General features: G+C 45.2%; 1 protein-coding gene across 1 annotated transcript in view; it reads left to right on the top strand.

The window, feature by feature from the left end:
- lrfn5a (leucine rich repeat and fibronectin type III domain containing 5a) overlaps positions 1–24342 on the top strand; it is a 93974-nt gene extending 69632 nt beyond the window's left edge. Inside the window, exons 3-10 of the mRNA XM_058615751.1 lie at positions 126–346; positions 1365–1493; positions 1581–1761; positions 2740–2895; positions 3021–3280; positions 4677–5138; positions 22408–22681; positions 22992–24342. Coding sequence (XP_058471734.1) covers positions 150–346; positions 1365–1493; positions 1581–1761; positions 2740–2895; positions 3021–3280; positions 4677–5138; positions 22408–22681; positions 22992–23924 — 2592 coding nt within the window. The 5' untranslated portion in view covers positions 126–149 and the 3' untranslated portion in view covers positions 23925–24342. The remainder of the gene's footprint in view (positions 1–125; positions 347–1364; positions 1494–1580; positions 1762–2739; positions 2896–3020; positions 3281–4676; positions 5139–22407; positions 22682–22991) is intronic.
- The last annotated feature ends 230 nt before the right edge of the window (positions 24343–24572 follow it).

The raw sequence follows: 24572 nt of genomic DNA, 5'->3' as shown, positions 1-24572 counted from the left end.
GCCGTATTACACATTTTAAAAACACTTTTGTATTTCTCTAAAATCAATGCTAAATGAAAAGACATATGGGAAACATTGAAGTCATTAACATTTGGTTTCTTTTTGTGTCTGTCCTGTTTTTCCAGGTGTGTCCAGGTAGGGTGGTAACCATGGAGAGGCTGTTGCTCTGTTTGATGCTGGCGGTTGCCATGGCAGTGCGGGCACAGATTTGCCCAAAGCGTTGCGTGTGTCAGATCCTGTCGCCCAACCTGGCAACCCTCTGCGCCAAGAAAGGTCTCCTGTTTGTACCACCGAACATTGATAGGCACACAGTGGAGCTGCGGCTGGCTGACAACTTTGTCACAAGGTAAAAGTCACGTACTGTCAACAACTGCTGCTACTCTCTAATCTAATCTCTCATCTAATTCACACCACGTATTCACATGCATTCTGTGAACACTTGTCAATGATCTCACTTCCCCTGCACAACATGCAGATATACTGAACATGGATGTCATAAAAAATGCTCTTTTTCTCAGAAGGTCTGCACTATATTCTTCAAAAGTAAAAGTCAAATCCATCCATAATCAAAACAAAGAAAAGCAGAGAGAAATAATCCAGTTGAAATACTGATAAACTGATTAGGATGATACAAGGCCCACTGGAGGATAGTGTGAGTGTGGTTGGCATGGCGATGATTGAAGAGCATAAATTGAAAATGTCATTAACTTCTGTTGAGAAACAAATTATGAAAATGGACCATCAGACTTGTAACTAATTTTCCTCAAAACTGGAAGCACAGACTCATGAGCCTGGAGTTGTGCTTGTCAAACACATTGTCTTCTGGCACTAGAATAAAATAAAACTTATTGGGTGTCAAATAATAAAAGAGCACATTCTTCAAGGACCTAGTGAAGTTCATGGTCTCTTCATAGGAGGCAGAGCAGCTGAAGGCTATCTCCTGATGGCGTTGCTGTTTAGTGCCTCTGTTCTTTGCTTTGCAGCCTTTAGAGAGAGCTGCTCACGCTCACAAATATTGAATGAGCTGCGCAGGATGAAAGGAATAAGATATGGGAATTCCCTTTGAGGATGATTTTTGTTCTTGAAAATGTTGAACGTTTGCACACAAAAGATCTCTTTCAAATCCACTGAGCATTTAAGGAGCGACACATGTGCAACATTGTTCTCTGAAGTCATATTTTGACACGTTTTCATCCTGAGATTGACAGCTTTGCTTATCCAAACTCCCTCTCTCTCTGGGATTCTGGGTGTTACTCAAAAGATGCTCAAAACAGCGGTGGGACAATCATAGACAACGATATGCACCAGAGAATGTCTGTCTCTTCTCTAATGGAACTTTGCTTTGTGCTTGTCCATTTTCACAGTGTGAAGAGGAAAGATTTTGCAAACATGACACGGCTGGTGGACCTAACATTATCCAGAAACACCATCTCCTTCATTACACCTCATGCCTTTACTGATCTGGAAAACCTCAGAGCCCTACACCTCAACAGGTAACACAGACTGTTACTTATCTGTTTATCTCCATAGCAGCAAAGACTTCCATGTTTCTAAAGAGCAGGTTTGTTGCTCTCTCACAGTAACCGGCTGACGAGGATAGGGAACGATACGTTCAGCGGGATGTCAAAGCTTCACCACTTGATTCTCAACAACAACCAGCTGGTGCTGATCCACCAGGGAGCATTCAATGACCTGCTGGCGCTGGAAGAATTGGACCTCAGTTACAATAATCTGGACTCAATTCCATGGGAGGCCATTCAGGTCAGGATTTCTTTAAACTGCAGCAAACTTTCAAAGCTGTTTGTCTGGAGGCCTTTAAAACCAGCCAGTGTCAATAAAACGCCTATAAAACCTCTTTGGCCTTTTCTTTGAAATAAAAAAAAAAAGAGCTTAGGGGCTTCTGGACAGAACAGAGGCCATTAGGAGACAACTCAATAAGCTTATATGCAGTTTCCATTGATTGTCTCACTTGAGATTTTTTAATTTCTATGCATTTTTATTGCTGATAGTTAAAACTTTATTGGTGCTTTTTGCGAGTCAACAAGCAGTTTTTATGTGATTCAAATGTCACCTCCTCTGAAGTATTCTCAGAGCTTCAACAGACTCAGCCGCAGTAGCACTCTTGCTGCTGCATTAGTTCCTGCAGTTATTGAACCACATCGTGGCCTGTGCTGTGATCCGGTTGGATCCAGGACCCGTGGTGAACTAGAGAAGCCTGGTACATGTAAGTACTGATAGCTAACAGTACATTCAGCTGGCTTCACCCAGGTTACAACCATACTAAAACATTTACTATCTGTACACGGTGTTAACAGGAAGCAGATTATCAACAGTTGTTGAAGAGACCAACAATGAGATGAAACTGACATTGAAATGAAGTGTTTCTGGAGCTTTGTATTCACGACTGAGTCCAGTCACGAATGATAAGAACCAAATAGGAATTTAATGAAAGTAACTGCGTCATCATTTCTTCATGTTCTCTGTTAAATGCAGCCCTGGAGTTTTTAAACTCAAATGGAGCCAGGAGAGTTTTTAAACATCTCCATTTTGAGGGGCTCTACACGCCAAAGAAGATGGAGCAGAATTGTGTCTATTAAAAAGAAAATAGAATAGTATGAATGTAGCCTGTGTTCAGGGGAAACTTCAGCCACCTACAAGTGACAATCACCATTATCAGTTAATTAAAACATTTACAGTTTTACAGTCCTTCATCCTTGTTTTCCTCTGGCATTCCAACAGAGAATGACGAGCCTCCATACGCTAAGTTTAGACCACAACATGCTGGACTTCATCCCAGAGGGAACCTTCTCACTGCTGCAGAAACTCAACCGGCTGGATGTCACCTCCAACAAACTCCAAAAGCTACCACCAGACCCTCTGTTTCAGCGAGCTCAGGTAACCTTTACCCAAAATGATTACAAGCTATCCCAGCTTTAATTTGGTGATTGAAACATTCGTCCTACATTTGAAGCAGAGATTTTTATGAGAAAAACATGCACTTTTGTTTTTCTCATGAACAGGTCCTGGCTACGTCTGGGCTCATGACGTCCACTTCCTTCGCACTGTCGTTCGGTGGGAACCCGCTCCACTGTAACTGTGAGTTACTGTGGCTGAGACGGTTGAACAGGGAGGACGACCTGGAGACGTGCGCCTCACCCCAGCACCTCTCTGGACGCTACTTCTGGTCCGTCCCTGAGGAGGAGTTCCTGTGTGAGCCCCCACTCATCACCAGATACTCCCATGAGATGAGGGTGCTCGAAGGGCAGCGAGTTGCACTGAGGTATCAGCATCAGTTTTTCTCATCAAATACATGAAAACAGTGTGAACAGGCTATCCTGGCAGAAAGGCGGGGTACACCCTGGACAGGTCACAGGTCCATGATTATTTTATTCTGTATTTTCTATGATTTGATACAATTCTTTTCTTAATGTAGACATTCATCCTCACTTTAAACACAGAGAGAAGCATTAGCTCTTCCAAGTGCAACACTGTTATTTTTTAACTCTGCAGAATCCCTGGAACACTGAGAACAAAGCGAATATTACAGTTTCACTAATAGTACAAAGTCGAGCAAAAGTACAAAGGGGAATGAAAAAAGACTAAAAATATGAATGGATCAAATTCAGCTCAGGGAGCAAGTCTTTGAGGTAATATTGTATCTAAATAAAAAGTCTTATACTGTATATATATGAATATGAAGTCTCACTAAAAAGCGAGCTGCCTGTGAGATTCACCTACAATGTAAGTGAGTCTTTAATGAGAGTCTGAAGATGCAGCGAGGAAGTAACAACGTGGCAGCTTCTTTAAACACTAACATTTACACATAGTCATGTATCTTTTACTTCCAACTACTGGTGGTATCAGTTTTTTTCTCACACTGTTTCACAGTCTGTTGTTGGGCGCTGTTCATAAGCTGCTACGTTCAATAAAACACAAAACAGGGACATTACACACGACTGGTCTGAGATGATGATGATGATGATGAGGAGGGTGACTACTTCATTTGCATATATATTGGTCACATGCAAACATGGAGTGATGTCCCAGTATGCTTTAAATATGTAAATTAAGGGGGCAGAAAAACAATCAGTTAGATGCTGCTTCCACCAACACTCAGTTTAGTGTTGGTGGAAGCGATCAGGGGTCAACTTACCTCACATTTATCATCGACTGCTGCATCCTTATTTTAATGCATAGAATTAAAAAATAAATGCCAAGAATGCAACAGCAATGATTCTTTAATGTACGTTTTGTTTTGGTAGATAGTGATTACAGTTTGCACAACCTTTTTTACACCAGTTGATAAATAAAGGTAGTGCCTTTAAAATACACATACACAGAGATGCTCTTTAACTCATGTAGAACTTGTAAGTTCTTTCTCAACTTTTGCTTCATCACACATAGTTTTGAATTTGTCACTCAAATCATTTCTCTTTTGATCATTAAACGGTGAATATTTAACGTTTAGTTTTTAATAACAGTCGCTCAGGTAAAACATGGCTTACTAGCATAATAACGTTAATATCCAGATCTAAATATAACCTGCACCCTGTTGTCATTTCATGAAAGGTGGAGATTCCAGAAGCCACCATTAAGCAGTGCCCTGCTTTTACTGCACCGTTGACCCCATTCTGTCTAATAATAAGTTCCACTCTGCTGCTTTTCATCATTTGAAGGTGTAAGGCCAGAGGTGACCCAGAGCCAGCCATCCACTGGATCTCTCCGGAGGGCAAACTGGTGTCGAACTCTTCCAGAACGTTGGTCTACTCCAATGGGACCCTGGACATCCTCATTAGTACTGTGAAAGACACCGGCTCCTTCACCTGTATCTCCTCCAACCCCGCCGGTGAAGCCCACCAGACAGTAGAGCTGGTTATTATAAAACTCCCTCACATCTCCAACAACACTAACAATATCCAGGAACCTGACCCGGGATCGTCGGACATTTCCACGTCAACCAAAGCCAACGGGAGCAACGTGACGGGTGACGTCAAAGGCGGGGTGGATAAAAGGGTGGTGACGGCCGAGGCCACGTCATCCACCGCATTGATAAAGTTCAACTTCCAGAGGAATATTCCAGGAATTAGGATGTTCCAGATACAGTACAACGGGAGCCAAGACGACTCACTGGTGTACAGGTAAGACTGACAGCATCGCTACGTCACAGTTACCCAAGACCGAGCTGAGCTGCACGGATGAGATTACCGTTGATTAGATGTCACTTTAATGATGTGCTTGGAAAATGTGATCACAGGAAATTGAAACGGGACCCAGATGAAACTGGAGAGAACTAAGAGTGTAAGGCAAACACCGGTGCTTGAAGAGCTCTAATAGAGTGCGACTGAAACACTAGGTGTTACAAGAGTAATCCACAGGCCTTATAAAGGCACGACAAGGGCACAGGGCAACATTAGTAGGATGCTACGATGCTCTGCTCCTTTAAATAAAACAAAACAATACAATATGGCCGTCACTTCATCTCGCTGTTAGACAGCCTTTTGTAGCCAACTGTAGTAAACTGCTCTCTCATGGTCCACTGCTACTGCTGAGTTACTGATGGAGGCAGCAGCTGATCAACATCTGTCAACAGGTCCGGGATCTATCACATGATAACATGACACACGTGTTGTTTTTACAATAAACTGATCACGTGATATCACCTGAATATCGATGAAGACGCCACGGGGATGAAAACCAAAGACAGGAAGGATGTGAGGAAGTTGATCATGAAAAAAACCCCTCACCTGCTGACTCACCACAATGGTGTTGACAGGGAGAGAGCTCTGCTAGATTTGTTTCTTGACTTTTGCCATTTACTCGAGATAACGGGGATTAGATTGATCTTGCTCGGGATGATTGTTATTTGAGTTCAATATTTACTGCTGTGGAATGAGGGAATAAGCAAACACACAGAGCCTTCGTAGGGAAATCTGCCTTTATTATTATTATTGCTAATCCCCATTCATACTTCCATGAGTAAGCATCATGGCTGTATAGTGCTGGCAGACAGCTGGGACACAGCGATGACATTTCCCCTTATCAAATTCATCTGTTAAGACTGTGTACATTTCTGATCTCTCTGTGACTCTGACTGGCATTATCAGCATCTCATGTTATTCCTAATCTCTGTGTTTAATTCATCAGTACTTAACCCCATTCAGAGAAAGCATCACAGCGAGACGGCGCCCACTGGATTTACAGCCGTCTTTCTCTTCTGAAGAGATAACATCAAAGATCACATCCGTGTTATTACGTTGTTATTTCAAACCACACTAAAGCCTCGGTGTATTTGTAGGAGTTTCATCTTCCGTCCCATTTATACTTTCAGCCCAACACTTGAAAACACTTGTTGACAGTATTAGGTTAAAGAACATTTCAGCCACAAAAACAAACAGCTTCCTGTGTGGGCACAGAGCAGAATTGATTAGAGAGGCTTTCACCACTCTCCCCGACGAGTCCTCTCCCTGTCACATCAATCAGCGTTTTTCTTTCTTCCTGTCGTTTTTTTCAGCCTCCCCTCTCCCTCATCTGTTTTTTCCCCAGTATTAAGTGGTGAAGTCTTGAGGTGTGTTTATGTGAGTGTTATTTTGCAGCTCTCTTGTCTTTAGATAGCTGATTGATTTCCATTCAACACCTCAGCTGGCACAAAGCAGCCAACACATTGATTGTGCTTTTTTTTTTGTTCCATCACCCACAACACGGAGAAGAAAAGGACGAGAGACAGAGGGAGGTGGAGAGAATGGAGGGAAGAGAGAGATAAAGGAAGAAGAAGAGCGTAAAATGTCGGGGAAAGACAGAGGCATTAGGAGGAGAGTGGAGAGAAAAGAGTGATAGACAGGAAAAGTGCACTTATTCACAGCCATCACTTACTTCTCACATCCAGTGAGAGCGACACGAGTTTCCACACCTTGACATTTATGCTCTATACTTGCCTCCTGCTCTGCATAATATATATATACTGTATGTAAGAAATTGATTGAGTCTTCCACTTGCAGAATTATTTGCAGTTTGTGCAAATGTGTGCTCCTGAAACTAGCAATTGAAACCATGAACTCCTGAATACCAATATTTACTGACGCTATAAAGCGTGTGAGACTTCCACTGACACGTGGTGGATACCTCGTACTTTTCAAACCAGAATGCCACATCCATGCCTTGGTTGTTGCGTGCAAACGGCCGTTATTGACAGACATTTTCTCCCTTTCTCCACCGTCCTGGTAATCCCATGGATAATATACTCTCATACATGCTGCATGTCTGGAGTATAACTGTTGCCCCACCCACAGCTCCATCCTCAGGGAGGTCAGGGTCAGCTGCAGAAAAGCTCTCTTGGAGAGGACAGGGATTCAGTGTCAGTGTTTGTCGAGGACACTTGAGCCGAGCAGAAGCACAGTTCCGGTGTTTGAATGCCAGTCCTCCAGCGTGAGGATTACATTTCTATTCCAGAGGCAAGTCTGTTGCTCAGTCAGTCACAAGAGTAAACCCCTGCACAGCACTCCAGCTCTGAAATCATCCATCTCCTTTGATTAAATGAATGAATATTTAATTGTTATTACTATCGAAAAGGGTGAAAAGTATGAGGCATTATTTTTAATCAACTTGACAAAGTGCAATTTTCAGATCACAGCCGCTTCATTTTTTTGTTAATTACATCATGAAAAATTAAGAATCTTATCAAGCTGTGGCAAGAACAGTTTGACAGACTCAGCTTGAGACTCATTACTTTGATATTTGATCAAATAAAGGGCTTAAACAAAATGAACAATCACAGAAACGTATTTAAATCTTATAAACTTGAATAGATTGTAGAATACAGTTGAGTGTCTAGCAGAGCAGCTTGTTGTAAACGAATCATATCATGAGGTTCAAATACGACAAACACAATTAGACCAAAATACAGAAAAATGAGCTGCTGGGATGATCAGGGATTGGCACCAGCAGCACCGCGACCTTCATGTGGAGGATAATGTTGTAGACGATGAATAAATGACATTGGTGCTGGTTTTAAAATCATGTCATCAGCAGCTGCATGTTGGCTGCAGAAATTGTCTGGCCCAGTTCATTTCTTGGAGTTTGTAATTGAATAGCTCATCACCTTCACCTCAGACCTGTTTTATTTCTTCATCCTGTGAAGATTCTGAAATCTCCTTTCTTTCCTTCTTAAATGGAACCTCTAAGGGACTAAATGGAGTCATTGGCAGAGCTCTCGCCTAAGTCTCGGCTGTTAACTCCTTATATCAGAGTCAGGTCAAGGGAAGGCTGATGCTGATGGAATAATGTGCCGACCTTTTACACGTGACCTGTCACAGCAATCTCTGGCTCTTTACACCTCACCGGTTTTACTGGACATTCACAGACGTGTCGATGAAGATCGTTTAACTCAGCGCCTGCACGGACGTCAGCGTCCAGAAAAACATACACAAAGTAGAAATAGGTGCTCGTATTCACATGTAGAGGCAGCAATTAAGAGAATGATATTCAAAAGGTTGTTTAACATACAGTTTGTGCAGAGAAAGAAGCGTTCTCATACTTTTTACATGATAATGGCATGTATAAAGGAACCAACCTCCTCATGGTTTAAAGCCAACCTTTTTCTAAATGCACAGCAAAAACCTTAGATCGCTTCTCCTGAGGGTTTAGTTCACTTTAAGAGTGGGTTTTTTTCTCAGTTTGAAGAATAACAGCGTTTCATTTTAAAGTAGGAAATGGAAATAAAAGATCAATTTCAATGTCTTTCAATGCGCTCACTGTGTCATCCCTTGCAAAACGCTGTTCTCTGTTCACACTCGACAGATGAAATGCTGAAGCCACAATTTGTTCATGAATTCATGAAAAAGAAAGCTTAGACATCTAAACATCATGGAACTGGAGAAAAGTCAAGGTTCAATGCAGGATGACTGTGTTACACAAGACGAGCACCGGATGCAACAGTAGTTACATTAAGAAAAAGAAGATAAATATGGAAATATGTACAGTTTTTAATGAGTAATATATGAAATACTAGAGCGTCAGCTTTAAACTCTTTATAAGAAGCATTATGAATTATAGAGGAGGATCATTTTGAGTGGGAATGAGAAAGTAGAGCGTCAGGATGAGCCAAACCAAGCTGAGCTTGGAAAATGAACTCATAGAATAGGCTATTAAAAACCTAAAATAATGATATAGTTTATTCACTTCGTGCCTGCAAATAACATCTACAACTCATCAGACGAAGACAACAGTTATGTTACATTATTTTCTTTTACATTGGACGACACTGACAAAACTAGTGTTAGAGGGAGGAAGTGTTTAAATCCACGCACCCACTAAAAAGTGGCATATGGTTATTGGTGGAGTTTGCTGAGCTAACAGAGATCTGAGTCTCAGCAGAGAGCAGTAGAAAGAGAGATCATTCACTCTGTAATAAAAACTATGCTCAGCTCCACAGCATAAAAAGGCGTGTGAAGGTGCAACTGACAATGAAGTTTGTCAGTAACTCATTTTGTCATAGATTTTTGTCAACAACTTTAACTAATCGTTAAAAACTGAATCTGTGGAATCTAAAAAATGACATAGATCGTGCAGCTTTCATCTGCTCTGCCACTTATGTTCACTTGTTTTCCCTCACTGCACTGCTTCACTTGAAACAAAAATCTACACATGAAGCATATTGTGAGGCAAGCTTTTTTAAGAGGCTGCACAACAGGGGGTCAGGGATGAATCTGCGAGCTACTGTCTACACACACACACACACACACACACACACACACACACACACACACACACACACACACACACACACACACACACACACACACACACACACACACACACACACACACACACACACACGCGCGCGCGCGCGCAACGATCCCCATGTTCCAGGTAAAAGACCTTGCTCAGCACTGCTGAAGGCGTGAAAGACCCTCTGCCTTTATCATGCTGTATTACCAATCCTTATTTTATAGCACCATAAAGTTATCGCGGAGCTAATGTAAGTGTGTTATGGTGGTAAAGATTCTATATGGGTTTTTAAATGCAGCTTACAGTGTGCACTACCAGCAAAATGTGCTTTTGTAGGGAATAAGGAAGCAAGGATGGATAAAGACTCAATCTCTTTTCAGTCAAATGAGTAAAATAGAGCAATGGAAGAAAGAATGATAGGTAGAAGAAAACAAAGAGGAAAGAGGGCAAGGATGTAAGCAGAAAGAGGACACAAGGCTAGAAGAAAATGAGAAAATAATAATCGCGATGGGAAGAATGTGGGTCACATGACAAGAGACGGACAAAGACAAATCTGCAAAGACAATGAACAAAGAGAAAAGGAAAAGGGCCACAAACTTAGAAGAGATAAAGAAGTAGCCAACTGCAGCATTAGTGTGAGATGACTCAACTAAAGTGGGGAATGGAGCTGAGCTGGACAGATGGAGCTACACGCAGCTACAGATAGTGCTGAAAAGACCTCTGCTCATCTGGGACAGCTTTCACCACACGCCACTTCAACGTCCAGTCTGCAGCTCGTTTGCCTTCAACTCAGCAGTAACCAGATGTTGCTAAGTGTTGAGCCTCCCTGCGGCCATGTGGGAATCATAATAAAGGACCAGAGCTGCTCACTTTCATTCAGGACTAAACCTTAGACCAGTCCTTCCAGCAATGCAATACAACTATCAGTCCCATAGATGGAGATGTGCTGACTGTGTTTTGGTGACTTTAATTGGAAGCAGCATTGTCACTATTATAGACACTGTAAATCAATTCAAATAAGAGCAATGCTATCATGAAAGACTGAACTGTTAAAGAGCAAATGGAGGAAATTAATGTTTTCCATTTCTGTCACTGATGACACAACCGTTCTGAGAGTGAGCATCTCACGGCAAATTAGCCTTTTTGGTGCTTTAGTGTGCGAGTGAGGATAATTATGAGCAAAGCAACTCAAAGGCTGAGGATAATTATAGTTTTCTTAGATAATGCTGCTACACTCTGGCTTTTCAATAAGGTGCCGATGTGTGTCAACTGTAGTATTATGGCTGCACTTTGCTTTCATGTTTAATGGCAGGTGTGGTTGACGCTCTGTGCCGATGGCTGTTTTCGTGTCTTTTGTGCCCGATCCTTTAAGCAAGAGTCACTATTGACCAAGCTTTGCTAAAGCAACGGTGACGTGGTGTCGTGGTGTCGTGTTGTTGGGTGCACTCTATGTCCATTTTTATGTAAAGTCCATTGGTGGAGAAAATGGCCTCCTGCAGTATTTGCATACACAGTTTGAGTGGCTGGTTCGTGCACTGCAGTCTGGCAACACGTGACCTTGCCTTATTCAAAGGGAATAAGCAGCTTTTCAGTTGAAACCTGTGTAAATGATTTAACTGTTCATCAGTAGAAGAAGATCCAGATCTTTTCCACACGTTTTTGAGTCTGCACTTATAGTCTGTCCATAATCTGTATTGCAGAGAACAGTGGATTCACTGCTAATCCACAAGCTCATATTTACCTCTTCAACAAGTGCGAGTGTAACACTGAAGTTGGATTGATGAATAAAAATGGGCAGGGATGTGATAGTAAAGCTCACCTGGCCTCGCCTCAAAACCCTTGTTCCACCTCTGATTACAAGCTGTGTGGGTGCTTGTTAACCATTAGCTCTGGCATCAGGGGCATTATGCATGGTAAAACAAAGATAAGAAGTTAGCCTCTGCAATGTTTTCTGTCTGCCTGAGAGACTCACACCTATTAGCATGGCGTTGTGCCATCTGCTGTGTAAGCCACATTAGCTTTGAGGTCAGCAGTAATGGAGCAGAAGTTGAACTACCATTAATCCTCTTCACTTTGTGCTTAGAAACCAGTTATTCTTTACTGGTTTGATTGAAATGGTGTGCCATGCAGAGGGATGTGCTGCCATGTGAGATTGTATGCTTAATTGCTAATAAAATTAGAATGAACGAGAAATGAATCATGAAAAAGCCAAGCTTCTATTTAGAAAAGTGTGAGACTAACACCTGTTTCAGACACGCAGAGTAAACTTGTTGTCTCTTTTATTTTTAACTTCTTTTCCATCCAATTTTTGTTACAAACTGTTTAATTTAGACTTATGGTAGCATGGGAGGCTATTTAGCCAGAAGCACCAAATACCATTTTCTGAAATAATTGGAAAACCTACTTTTAGATGTATGTGACCCACATATTCATCCATTTCCGATTAGTAACTCTGCTCAGGAATTTCATAATTCTTTTATTCAAACACAGATAATAATAATGGATAAAGGTACGATAACACCGCTACTGCAAAATTGACTTTATTCTTTTAGCTTTCAGAGACATTTTAACACTGCATTAACGTTTAAAATAAAGATCTTCAAATGATTATCAACGTTTTATGATAAATCTGGGCTAGCAGTTAGGTAGGTGTCATCGCCGCCTCCGGTTGTTTAATTGTCCTTTTCCTTCCTACTGTAGGCTTCACTTCTTTTAACATCGCAGCAAAAAACTAAAACAAATTAGCACACTTCACACAAAAAAAAAACACAGCATCAAGATGTTAACAAGTGTGACCAGATGTAATCATGCTGCTTAATCACAGTCCCCAGATGTTACTCATTAAAGGAAAACATAAGAAAACATTCTTACAATGAATACATATTAGGTTAAGAAAGCTTTCACTTTTCACAATTTAAAAATACTGTTTCCCTAAAGACATCGATAGAGCAGTGAAAACGATTTCAACTCTTGGACGTTCAGTGTCACATAGTCTGACTATGTACAGTACGTTTGTAGCCTGTAGGCTTTGTCCAATATTTAATGATGTGAAATGGAAATAGAATCATCTGTTATCACAGTTTACTGATGTGTGCATGCAGGTACACACTAGACAACCTATGAGTTGAAAATAACCCAATTGATGTCGTTTTTAATTAAACTGCAGGGTAAATAATGGACTAACCACATGCTGGCTTCATTTAACACAACAAGATGGGTTGTTTTTGTTTATTTGTTGTTATCTTTTTAACTTGGGTTGACTATTCAATCCAATTACTGGGTTATTTTTACTAAAATGCTGGGTCAATTGTACCACATATTTTATCCAAATGTTGCTTTGTATTACCTGGAATTTTGAGTTAATTCTAGGTTTTGTCCTAGCTGGTGTAAGGGAAGCTAGAATAGATGAACACACACACACACAAACACGTGTGCACACAACATACCCGTGCACATGCCAACGCAATAAGTGTTTGGGTCGAGGCAACATGTAGTGCTCTATCTGTGATGAACGTCGGCAGGAGGCCAGACACAGCGACAGCCTCTGGGAGGAGGAGGAGGAGGAGGAGGAGGAGGCTGCCATAGGAGGAGACGATTACTGTAACGCACATACATTATATACTGCAGACACATGTAGCCATAAATACACAAATGCATGCTCATAGTAATGAAACCCTCATACAAACACACACACACACACACACACAGGCGCCCTGGGCTGAGAGCTTGGCAGAATAGAGTCGATAGATTAGTGTAATAGTCTCGGGCCAAGGAAATCATCTGCCCACTGTGGGGCTTCAAATCCTGGCAGCAACATCCAGCTCAGACACACAAAGAAATTCACCACAATGAATGAGTCAGTTTGGATGAGTTCACGATGCTGACGGCTCACACAGTCACTCACACATTATCATACGCAAGAAGAAAAACATTGGTTTGCAAGATGATGTTCTAAGCATGGAGTAGATACTGGGTCCAAATATGCCACACACACACACACACACACACACACACACACACACACACACACACGCACACACACACACACACACACACACACGCTCACTCCTGAATGTTCCATGTGTGGACTGCATTAATTATAAATGATAACAGCTTGGCCTTACGCAATGACAATGACAGCTATCTGTGCAACGCTACTTTCATTGGCGGGAGCATGTGGTTGCGTGGGTTCTTTTTGCTTAGAGACAGTCAAACTCAAACTGTGTCCAGGAGAAGTGGTTTTACTGAGCCGCAGGGAAACAAAGAAGCCAATGTGATTTATTCATGTGGATACATTTCTAACCACAAAACACAGATATTTAGAGCACATTCTTTGGATTATGACTTTGAGCGGTTACTGTCCACAGTCATAATTGTTTGCCTTCAGAAAATGACTGTACTTTCACTATAATGGAGCGATAAGATCAAGATCAAGAGAGATCATAGATCATCATGCTCTTACACTGTTCTGCAGGGCTTTAGTGATATATTTAAGTAGGGACTATAGGAATTGGACCATAACCCATTTCAAAGTATTCCGCAGTATTAAAAAGTCACGGTATCATAAGCACTAAAGTTTTCTGTCTGTGCCTGAGGTGTGAGCTCTTTTTAATGGCTTGTCAAAGACAGAGTGCAGGGATCCATGTTGGTGCGGGCAGTCAGTCAGCTGTGTTTGGACGGTGTTTGGTAGGATATTAAGACGTAGTGAAGTCCAGCACAGACGTCCATCACACTCCATACTTCATTTACTCTGCAGTCCATGTTCAAACAATAAAACACACGGTGCTTTTGTTACAGTAACTCAGGAAGTAGCTGTGGTGACTTTGCATTCATTTCTCAGTGAATATGAGGGGAGAAGAGCACTAAAGCTTTTCAGACCCTGAAAGCAGACATTCTATTTATATTTAATCATGGAACACTTTACATAGAGTGGGGTAAAGTGCCTTGCCCCAGGACACAGCAGCTTGTAGACACACGGAACTGGGAATCAAACCCACAACCTTCAAGTTGAAAGACCAATAATAAAGCTTCTATTGTCAGGTTTGTGTGAGTTGATAAACTGTACTTTGTGCCTTATTGGATTATTATGAGTGTATTATGTGTGTGTGTGCTGTGTAGGGCTGCAGCAATTATTTGGTTAATTGATCATTAGTTGATGACTCAATTAATAAGTGGTTTAATTAAACAAGCTTGTTTCCATGTATGAATATTTTGTTGTTCCATTTGACAAAAAAATCTTTAAAACTGAAACATTTTGGTTTATGGACCAAACAAATACTTGATACTTGATTAATTGCTGTACTGTGAATAATTGCTTTGCATATATGCATTTTTCTTTAGTGCTAAGGTCTTGCCCCATAATGTCCTGATCATTATGATCACAAAAGGAACAGGTGTTCAAGATGTATTCTATCTATGCAATGAATATTCATACACGTATATAAATGCACACCCCACAATCATGCAGTATTAATGCGTCAGTGAGGAGTTTGGCAGTTTTAAAGGCTGCAGGAGGAGGAGGAGGAGGAGAATGTGCTGGGTATGCAGAATTGTACCAACAAATAGGGAGATATTAATGCTTTGCTAACTGAAGTGACACACAGCCACACACACAAGGCCACTGCAATTATATGGAAATGAATCATTGTCTGTGTACAAATGTAGCTTGTATATGAGCTTGTAATTGCTGATGACATTCACCCCAATCATTAACCTGCACACTTCAATGTCAGAGTGTGTGTGCACTTGTATTTGTTACCTCTTTGGGCCATTACTGAGCTTGTCAGGACCAGCAGTCCTCATAGGGACCAAAACATGGTCCTAAAGAGGCAGAACCTCATTTCTGAGGAACTGGTTCAGTTTATTTTTCCACTGAGGGCACTGGAATAATATCCATCCCCTTTCTCTTAATACTAACCATTAACCCTCAGCATGTCTCCTAACTTTCTTTTGACTCAAACTCCAAACCAGATGCTGAACTTGGCTGAAATCCCCCTCTGCTCCTCTCCACAGTGCATATGAGGCTGCTGCCTTTGGTTTTAATGAGGAATTCCATTAGCATTCTAAAGAAGAAACCAAGGAAAGCTGACAAGCACTTTTAAGGAAACTGAAAAAAAGCAAATCCTTGAGTCAATGGGGCAGGTTTCCATGAAAGAGTAACTAAACTTTACTCAGTGTGGCAGAGTGCTGTAACATACGTGAGGATTTCACTTTATAATGTAACGTTATAGTGAAACCAGAAAACAAAGAGTTGTTATGAAACGAAGGGTTACTCAACGTAACCCCGGTTCTTTGATAACAGAGTGAGGTGTTTCACTATGGGATATCGCCTTGGCATGACCAACCAGGGAAGCTCCAATGGCACCACGTCTGTCAGTGACAGACAGGTCGAGCTGTGCTGGGGCACCGCCCCCTTCATACTATCACAGCCGACCCGCCCCTCAAAATCATTCAAGACCGGTTTCTTTCCGTGCCTCATGCAAGAAGGGGCGTGTGGTGAAACACCTCACTCTGTTATCAAAGAACCGGGGTTACGTTGAGTAACCCTTCGTTCTTTTTCTAACTTCGTTCGGTGTTTCACTATGGGAGATATAGACCACTCCCGGATTGCATATGACTCCCGAAGCCTAACTACCACAAAAGGTTGAGTGACAACATCACTCCAACCCCGGAGCACCGGCACCGAGCACCACCTGGGCCAAAGAAGGACCAGAGACATCTAGCCTGTAAAACTTGACAAAGGTGTGAGGCGTAGCCCAGCTCGCCGCAGCACAAATATCCTGAACAGACACCCCTCTAAACAGAGCCCAGGAAGCAGCTATACTCCTGGTGGAATGAGCACGCAAACCCTGGGGCGGCAGCAAACCTTTGCAACTGTACGCCACAGAAATGGCCTCCACAATCCAGTGAGACAGCCTCTGGCGGGACAATGGCTTGCCCTTATGGGTAGTGGACCAGGAAACAAACAGCTGGTCAGTACGCCTGAAATCTGCCGTCCTACTCACGTAGGACTGCAGAGCCCTCACCGGACACAAAGTGTTAAGCCTCTGCTCCTCCGTCGAGGAGAATGGAGGCGGGTGAAAAGCCAGCAACTCTACTGTGGGACACCTGTAAGCCGACTCCACCACCTTAGGCACAAAAGCCGGATTGGGCCGCAAGCAAACCTTGGAGAGTCCCGGACCGAACTGTAGACAGGAAGGGCGGATAGACAATGCCTGAAGGTCGCTCACGCGCTTCGCCGTAGACAAAGCCAAAAGCAGCACCGTTTTCAGAGACACAAACTTCATCCCCACAGCCTCCAAAGGCTCAAAGGGATGCCGAGAAAGGGCATCCAGCACCACCAGAAGGTCCCACAGTGGAACCAGGTGCCTAGAAACTGGGAGCTTTCGACGTGCACCTTTCATAAAGCGACAAACCAGGGGGTGCTGTCCCACCGGTTTATCACCAAAACCCACGTGACATGCTGAGATGGCAGCGAGGTACACTTTTACTGTGGAAAAAGCTCTTCCTTTATCCACCAGCTCCTGTAGAAAACACAACAGGTCCACAACTGAACACTGAAAAGGGACCGTGAGTCTAGACTCACACCATTCCTCGAAAACCCGCCATTTACAGCCGTACAAAGCACGGGTGGAGGAAGCCCTTGCACTCTGAATGGTGTCTATAACCTGCGGAGGCAGTCCTGCTGCGTCCAAATTAAACCTCTCACGGGCCAGGCCCAGAGCGCCACGCGGTCTGGGTGGGGGTGGTAAATCTCCCCGTGTGCCTGGGACAGGAGGTCTCTGCGTATGGGCAGAGGCCAGGGGTCGCCCGCCAACATCTGAACTATTTCCGCCACCCAGTGTTTGGACGGCCATCTTGGCGCCACCAGTATGAGAGACAGATTCTGCTCCCTCACCCTGGCCAGGGTGGGGGAAATCAGACTGAGGGGAGGGAATGCGTAGAGCAGCACGTTTGGCCACGGGTGAGCCAGAGCATCCACACCGAGAGGTGCAGTGATGTCCGACAGGGAGAAAAACAGCGGACAGCGGGCGTTTTCCTGCGAGGCGAAGAGATCTACGGCGGCTCGGCCGTATCTCTTCCAAATCTGGTCCACAACCTGCGGGTGCAGAGACCATTCTCCGTACAGAGGATTCCCACGAGACATCAAGTCCGCCCCTCTGTTCAGAACTCCCGGCACATGTGTTGCCCTGAGTGATAGGAGCCTGGTGCTGCTCCACAGTATCATCTCCCGAGCCAACTTGTGTAACCGTAGTGAGCGAGTGCCTCCCTGACGGTTGACATAGGCTACCACAGTGGAGTTGTCTGTTTTCACCAGAACATGACGGCCTCGGAGAAATTGCAGGAAATGTTTCAGCGCTAGAAACACTGCCCAGAGCTCCAAAACATTTATGTGAATCTGGGCCATTTCTGGACCCCAGGAGCCATTCACTGCTCTGCCTGACATCGTTGCTCCCCACCCTGACAGGGAAGCGTCCGTCGTCATGGTAACCCTGGACGTCACCGTCCCCAGCGGGACCCCCGTGGTGAACGCCCCTGCGTTCCTCCACTGACGGAGAGACTTCACACAGGTCTGAGTCACTTTCACTCTGCGGTTGAGGTGACGGCGCGGGCACAGGCGCAAAGCTGCAACCCACCGCTGAAAATCTCTCATCATCAACAGACCTAAATGCACCACAGCTATCACTGATGCCATCAGGCCGAGCAGACGTAGGCATAGTCGAAACGACACGACTCTCCCCATCTGAAAGAGGGAGAGACACTGTGTGAGAGATTTTATTCTCCCGTCTGATAGCGTGACGCGATATGACAGGGAGTTTATTTTCAGACCCAGATACTCCGCACACTGTACGGGCTCTATCTGACTTTTCGTCCAGTTTATACTGAACCCAAGATCCCTGAGATGATTTATCACCACAGCAGAATCCATGACCGCCTGCTCGTGCGAGCCAGCGCATATCAGATAATCGTCTATGTACGAAAAAATTCTGATGCCTTTGCTCCGTAATGGAGACAGAGCCCCCTCCACACACTTGCTGAATACCCTCGGAGCTAACGACAGCCCGAACGGGACAGTTTGATACTCGTAGGTTTTGCCTTGGAAAGCGAACCTGAGATATTTTCTGTGTGCAGGGTGAATGGCGATGTGAAAATACGCGTCCGAGAGATCGATCGTTACAAACCAATCTCTCTGACGGATAGAGCGACAGAGCACTTTGTGTGTCAACATCCTGAATGTGTATTTCCGTAGGTGTTTGTTTAGCACACGGAGATCTAGGATGGGGCGAAGGGCTGTGCTTGCCTTCTTGGGAATGAGGAAGTACCGGGAGTAGAAACCCTGTTGTGACTCCTCGGCCGTGACAGCTCTGATAGCTCGTTTGCTCAGTAAAGACGTTATTTCGTCTTCCAAAACCCGTGCAGCGTCCCCCTTGGCCACTGAAACTAACACACCGTTGAACCTGGGTGGTTTCATGGCAAATTGAAGTCTCTATCCGTGAGATACAGTGGATAGAATCCATGGGTGAACTGCGCATGCGCGCCACCTGTCCGCTCTGACAGAGAGAGGTCCTGTGTCGAGCTGTAGTGACGTCACCCCCACGACTCGGTGAGAATCGTATCTCGCCAGTGGAGCGTGAGCTCCCTCTGGTGGCGAGGGGGGTGCATGACATTGATTTATTTTTGTGTTTTTTATTTTGCATCTCGCCCTTGGCTTTGTGCCTGGCTGCGAAAATGCTGTTTTTATTTGCAACAGGTTTGGACAGGGTGGAAGTGTTTGGTGACACATTAACTTGGAGAACCCCTGTGTCTTCTCCCCGTGGGCCTGCCACATGGGAGACTGAACAAGGAGCCCTGGAGAACAAACAACAGCCAGGGTTCCTGAACCACACATGACGGGGTCCTGGTGGTCCCCCTCCATGACTCTTAACTTGACCGGAGGGGGAGATGGAGAAGCTGGGGTTGTTAGGACGCCCGCTTCTTCTTTCCGTCAGTGGGGTGAGACGGGCGGTTCTTTGCTGCGACCGCTGCAAAGGAGTGTTTGCCCCACGGTCTCTGGGCGTCAGACCTGGGCTGCTGGTTGCCCTGCTGACCAGTCTGCCTCTGAGGGCGGGCACTGCTCTGACGTCTCCTCACTGCAGCAGCTGAGGCTGCAAAGGTGGGCTTGGCGGCCTGAGGGGGGCGAGGGGCTTGTCTCCTGGGCAGACAGAGATCAAAGGCTTCTCCCTCCTGCTTTCTGAGGGTGCTGGTTTCCCTCATCCTCTCCAGAGCTGGGCCAAACAGACCTTTGGTGGGGTCGTACGCGGCATCCATCACATCCGACTTCTGTGCATCACTCAGGCTCGAGTGGTTCAGCCACAGGGCCCTCTCTCCTGAGACAGCGAGGCCCATAACTCGGCCACTGCCCTGCACTGCTCCCCGTGAGGAGCGCAGGATGAGGTCATTCACCACACAGATCTCGTCCCAAAGAGCTGGGTTTGGTGCTCCAGAGTCCAATTGGCGGCCCATCTCCTCCAAAATCTCAGCCAGGTACGCAGACAGCAGTGTAACTGCATTCAGAGAACAGACTGACTGAGCTGCATATTTATACATCCTCTGGAAGATGGAAGATGTGACGCGTTCCATCTTACTAGGCAGAGGGATGTTAGAGGAGGCCGAGACAGAGCGGCGATCAGGGTGAAGGTGATGAGCCACTGAAGACTCCACCACTGGGGGTTCGGACAGCCCCAGTTCCTTCATCCCATGGATCTCCAGTTTAGAACATCCTTTGGCGGGGAGCTTGTTCTTAAAGGGACAGGACCAAAAACGGCTCATTTCCCTCATGCACGCAGGCACGGCCGGAAGGAGCTGTTTGGCTGGTGGTTGAGCTGGTGGAAGTCTCTTACCATCATAAAGGTCCCTCTCAGTGCCACCTGCGTCCTGAACTGCAGGCCACTGTATGCCCAGCTTAGAAGCAGCTCGTTTACAGACCTCGTAAAGGCTGCTGTCAGCTGGAGGAGCGACATCAGATGCACTGGAGGGGCGAGAAGGCACTGGAAAAGTGGCATCGTCCTCGTCCTCCTCCATATCATCCAAGTTGAGAATGTCTGAGTTGGCATAGCCCTCAGCATCCTCCTCTGGCTCTACGCCAGGGAGCTCCTCAAAGAGTGGCGGCATGTCTGTATATTCCTCCTCCATCATATCCGCCCAGCTCTTGGTAGCTCGCGGTACATGGGGAGTTTTAGCCACAGCGGTTTCTCCTGACAGACATGGGTCCTGAGAATTAGCCACCGCCACTCTCAGTCTCCTCTCCAAAATTTTCTCTGGCATATCCGCGCAGTGTGGACATGACTGCGGGTCAGCCAGAGACGCCTGTGCGTGTTTAGCACCCATGCACGTAATACACATGGGATGAGGGTCCCTGCCTGAGATGGATGAGCCGCATGACGCGGGACACAGGCGGGATGCAGCCTCTTTGACCTTCGGAACCGGCCCTTTGGCGGGGGTTGCGGTCGAGGACATGGCAGCGGGCGAAGAGAGAGACATTTCGTCGCGCACGGAGATCGCTCACCAAGCACCGTAAAGTCAGCTCGCCGTAATGCGTTAGCTCTACTCTCGGTGACTGATGTAGCTTGTCGGCTAAGACACCGTGCACCCGGCAGATTAGCTGTGATGCTAAGCCCTGCTCGGTAATTAGCGTTAGCACCCGGAGTTTAAGGTCCTAGCTAACGAAACACCGAAGAGTTAGCTCGCCGCGACACGTTAGCTCCGCTCCCGGTAAACACACAGTTAACAAACAAATGTCAACCGTATCCACGCTGACTCGCCGCAACGCGTTAGTCTGTGGGTAACTGATCTACAGTTAGCCGACCCCCGGTAGATAATACAGGGTGGCCGGTGGAGCAGCTCGCCTTGACGCGGACACTACACCAAGATCAAGTGGAAAACTTCTTGCGAAGAACTTACTCAGCAAATCCAGACGTAAGCCAGGGACTGCGTTCGGCGACGAGGACCTTAACGGCGCGTCTGCGAACAGTTTAGCAAAACCAAGCTAGCCCGAATAGCTGAGGGAGCTTCCACAACAGTTTCTTCACGGGAAGAAAGCGAGAATGATTTTGAGGGGCGGGTCGGCTGTGATAGTATGAAGGGGGCGGTGCCCCAGCACAGCTCGACCTGTCTGTCACTGACAGACGTGGTGCCATTGGAGCTTCCCTGGTTGGTCATGCCAAGGCGATATCCCATAGTGAAACACCGAACGAAGTTAGAAAAAGAACACACTTATGCTTTGCTGGAGCAGAGCTTGTCAACGACATCTGCTCTGAACGTCTGTGCAGTAATAAATCACTTAAATGGACTTTTGGGGTTTGGGTTTGTGAAGATTCAGCATCCATCGATACACAGTGGAGCAGCATGTTGATTCTGTATCATCTTCATTCTTACTGTCCTGTTCTTCTCCCTCTATTCATCTTTTCTTTCAACGATACAACGCAATCCCCTTTGCAGGAAAAGAATACAATGTTTTTGATATCATCATATCATTTAATTATATTATTATTTATATTGTACTGTAATGTGGTGGTCCTAACATGTTTACATATATTTTATTTCAGTAATAAAAAACTGTTCTGTCATGTAAACGTAGACGGATTGCTTCATTGCTATAGAATCCTAAACTGTCTTTCCTGTCTCTCTGTCCCTCGTCGTCCACAGAATGATCCCCCCATCAAGCAAGAACTTCCTGGTCAACAACCTGGCGGCGGGTACACCCTACGACCTCTGCGTCCTGGCCATCTACGATGACGTCATCACCTCCCTGACGGCGACGCGCGTGGTCGGCTGTGTGCAGTTCACCACAGAGTCCGAGTACATGAGGTGTCAGTTCATGCAGTCGCAGTTCCTCGGCGGGACAATGATCATCATCATCGGAGGGATAATCGTGGCCTCGGTGCTCGTTTTCATCATCATCCTGATGATACGGTATAAGGTGGGTCTCACACACTCAGACACTTTAATCCTCTCTGGCCAGAGACGGGAGTGAGCAACAGGAGACAGCTTTTCATTGGCATTAGTGTGCTGCTGGTAGTGTGTGTGTGTGTGTTCACTGCATTTTTGTGTATGTGTATGTGTTGTTGCAAGTGAAAGGATGAATCTGGCAGCACCAGTGTTTCCTCCACATGGTCATTTTATGTCAGAAATGCTGAATATGTCGAATATGTGAATTGACCGGGACTTAAAGACATTGATGTAAGTGTTTCAGTAAATAAGTCGGTTTGTGTGTATGGTTGTTTCCTCAGGTGTGTAACCATGGCGATGGTGGGAAAGGTGTCTCACTGGCGATGACCAACGTTCACTCACAGACCAACGGTCAGCAGTCACAGGGATGCACTGTGACTCCCAGCTCTTCTAAACACGGCTCGATTGGATTAGACGACCTCTCAGGAGGCACAAAGAAAAGGAGTGTGGCAGCTGCAGAAGGAGTTGGGGGTAAAGACGTGATGACTCAGGCCTCTGACTCCTCCCTGCCTGATTGCTCCACAGCTATGACAGTTCTCAGCCAGCCCTGGACGGCCAGAAGCCCAACAGGTGGAGCTGAGGAGAGGGAGAAAGCAGGTGAGGAGAAAGCTCAAGTTGGCATCTCATCACCCACCGCCACCACCGGATCACTGCCCAAGACAAAGCGGAAGCCTGCTCCGAGTAAACCGGGCTCAGCTTGCTCAAACACCTCGGCTGCCGCTGAAAATTTCCTCTCCTCCTCCTCCACCACCGCCTCCTCTGTGCTCCTCCCATCCTCCGTTCTAGAGAATACCAACCGCAACAACTCCACCTGTCTCATCCAAACCCCGCCTCTCTTTGTCCCTTACTCCACACCAAGCCCTGTCCCTTCTACCCGGTTTACAGATACACCCATTCTGCGCCGGGCACCACGCACCGCCACCGCCGCCTCCTCCTCCTCCTCCTCCTCCGCCGCTGCCTTCTCCTCCGCCAAGTACCAGACTCTCCCTGCAGAGCAGGGAGGGAGGAGCAGGGCGAGGAGGAGGTACTCGCTCAGTGAAGGAGGTTCAAAGACTTACTCGTCCCATCAGGGAGGAGGCGCGCCCAAATTAGGGCGCATAATGCGCAACAAAAGGAGCCAATCAATGAGCGGGATGCTGCTCCCCAAAGACGGGGACGGAGACTCGGACAAGGGGAGGTGTGATTCAGACTGGATCTTAGAAAGCACAGTGTGAACAAACACTAAAGTTTATCCATTATTGTTTCTCTTTTGTATGAATGTATGTTTGACTCTGTGTGTGTGTGTGTGTGTGTGTGTGTGTGTGAAGGCGTGTCCGACATGTTTTTGATGTTTAGAATGTGCTTTTTTTTGGCGTGGTGTGGTGTGATGCTGTGTGAACATGTGTTCATGTTAGTCATGGCTGAATGAGTGTGTCTTCTGTGTTCATAACGTTTCATTTTTCAACCTTTTTTTTTTTATTAAAAAAATGATGATTATTATTTTTCATATTTACACCTCTTTGTATTCAGTTTACAGATTTTCACCTTGAGACAATTTCCTAACTGTTTGCAGTCTGTCGTTCAGCGAGTGGATCACTCGCCTTGTCTCGTAGCGTCCTCGAGTTGTCTCATTGGTTCCACTTTATAGCACAAAAGAAAACAAAGACAATGGGTTTGCCACGTCAACTCCTAGTAACAACACAAAATTACAGGAAAAAAAAAGAATGAAAATAAAGCATTACAAAGAAAAACAAACTATACAAACTGAAAAGTGCACATTTCGTAACATTCACACAAGCACAGAGAGTGTGCATCATACGGTGGCAAGAGAATAACAGTTGGTGCCTTCTTATGCACTAACACACGCTCCCACAGATGTTACA

This window comes from Solea solea, chromosome 18, assembly GCF_958295425.1.
Source record: "Solea solea chromosome 18, fSolSol10.1, whole genome shotgun sequence".
In the NCBI taxonomy this organism is placed as follows: domain Eukaryota; kingdom Metazoa; phylum Chordata; class Actinopteri; order Pleuronectiformes; family Soleidae; genus Solea; species Solea solea.
The sequence above is the reverse complement of the archived record's forward strand: the minus strand, read 5'-3'. Positions and strand labels throughout refer to the sequence as shown.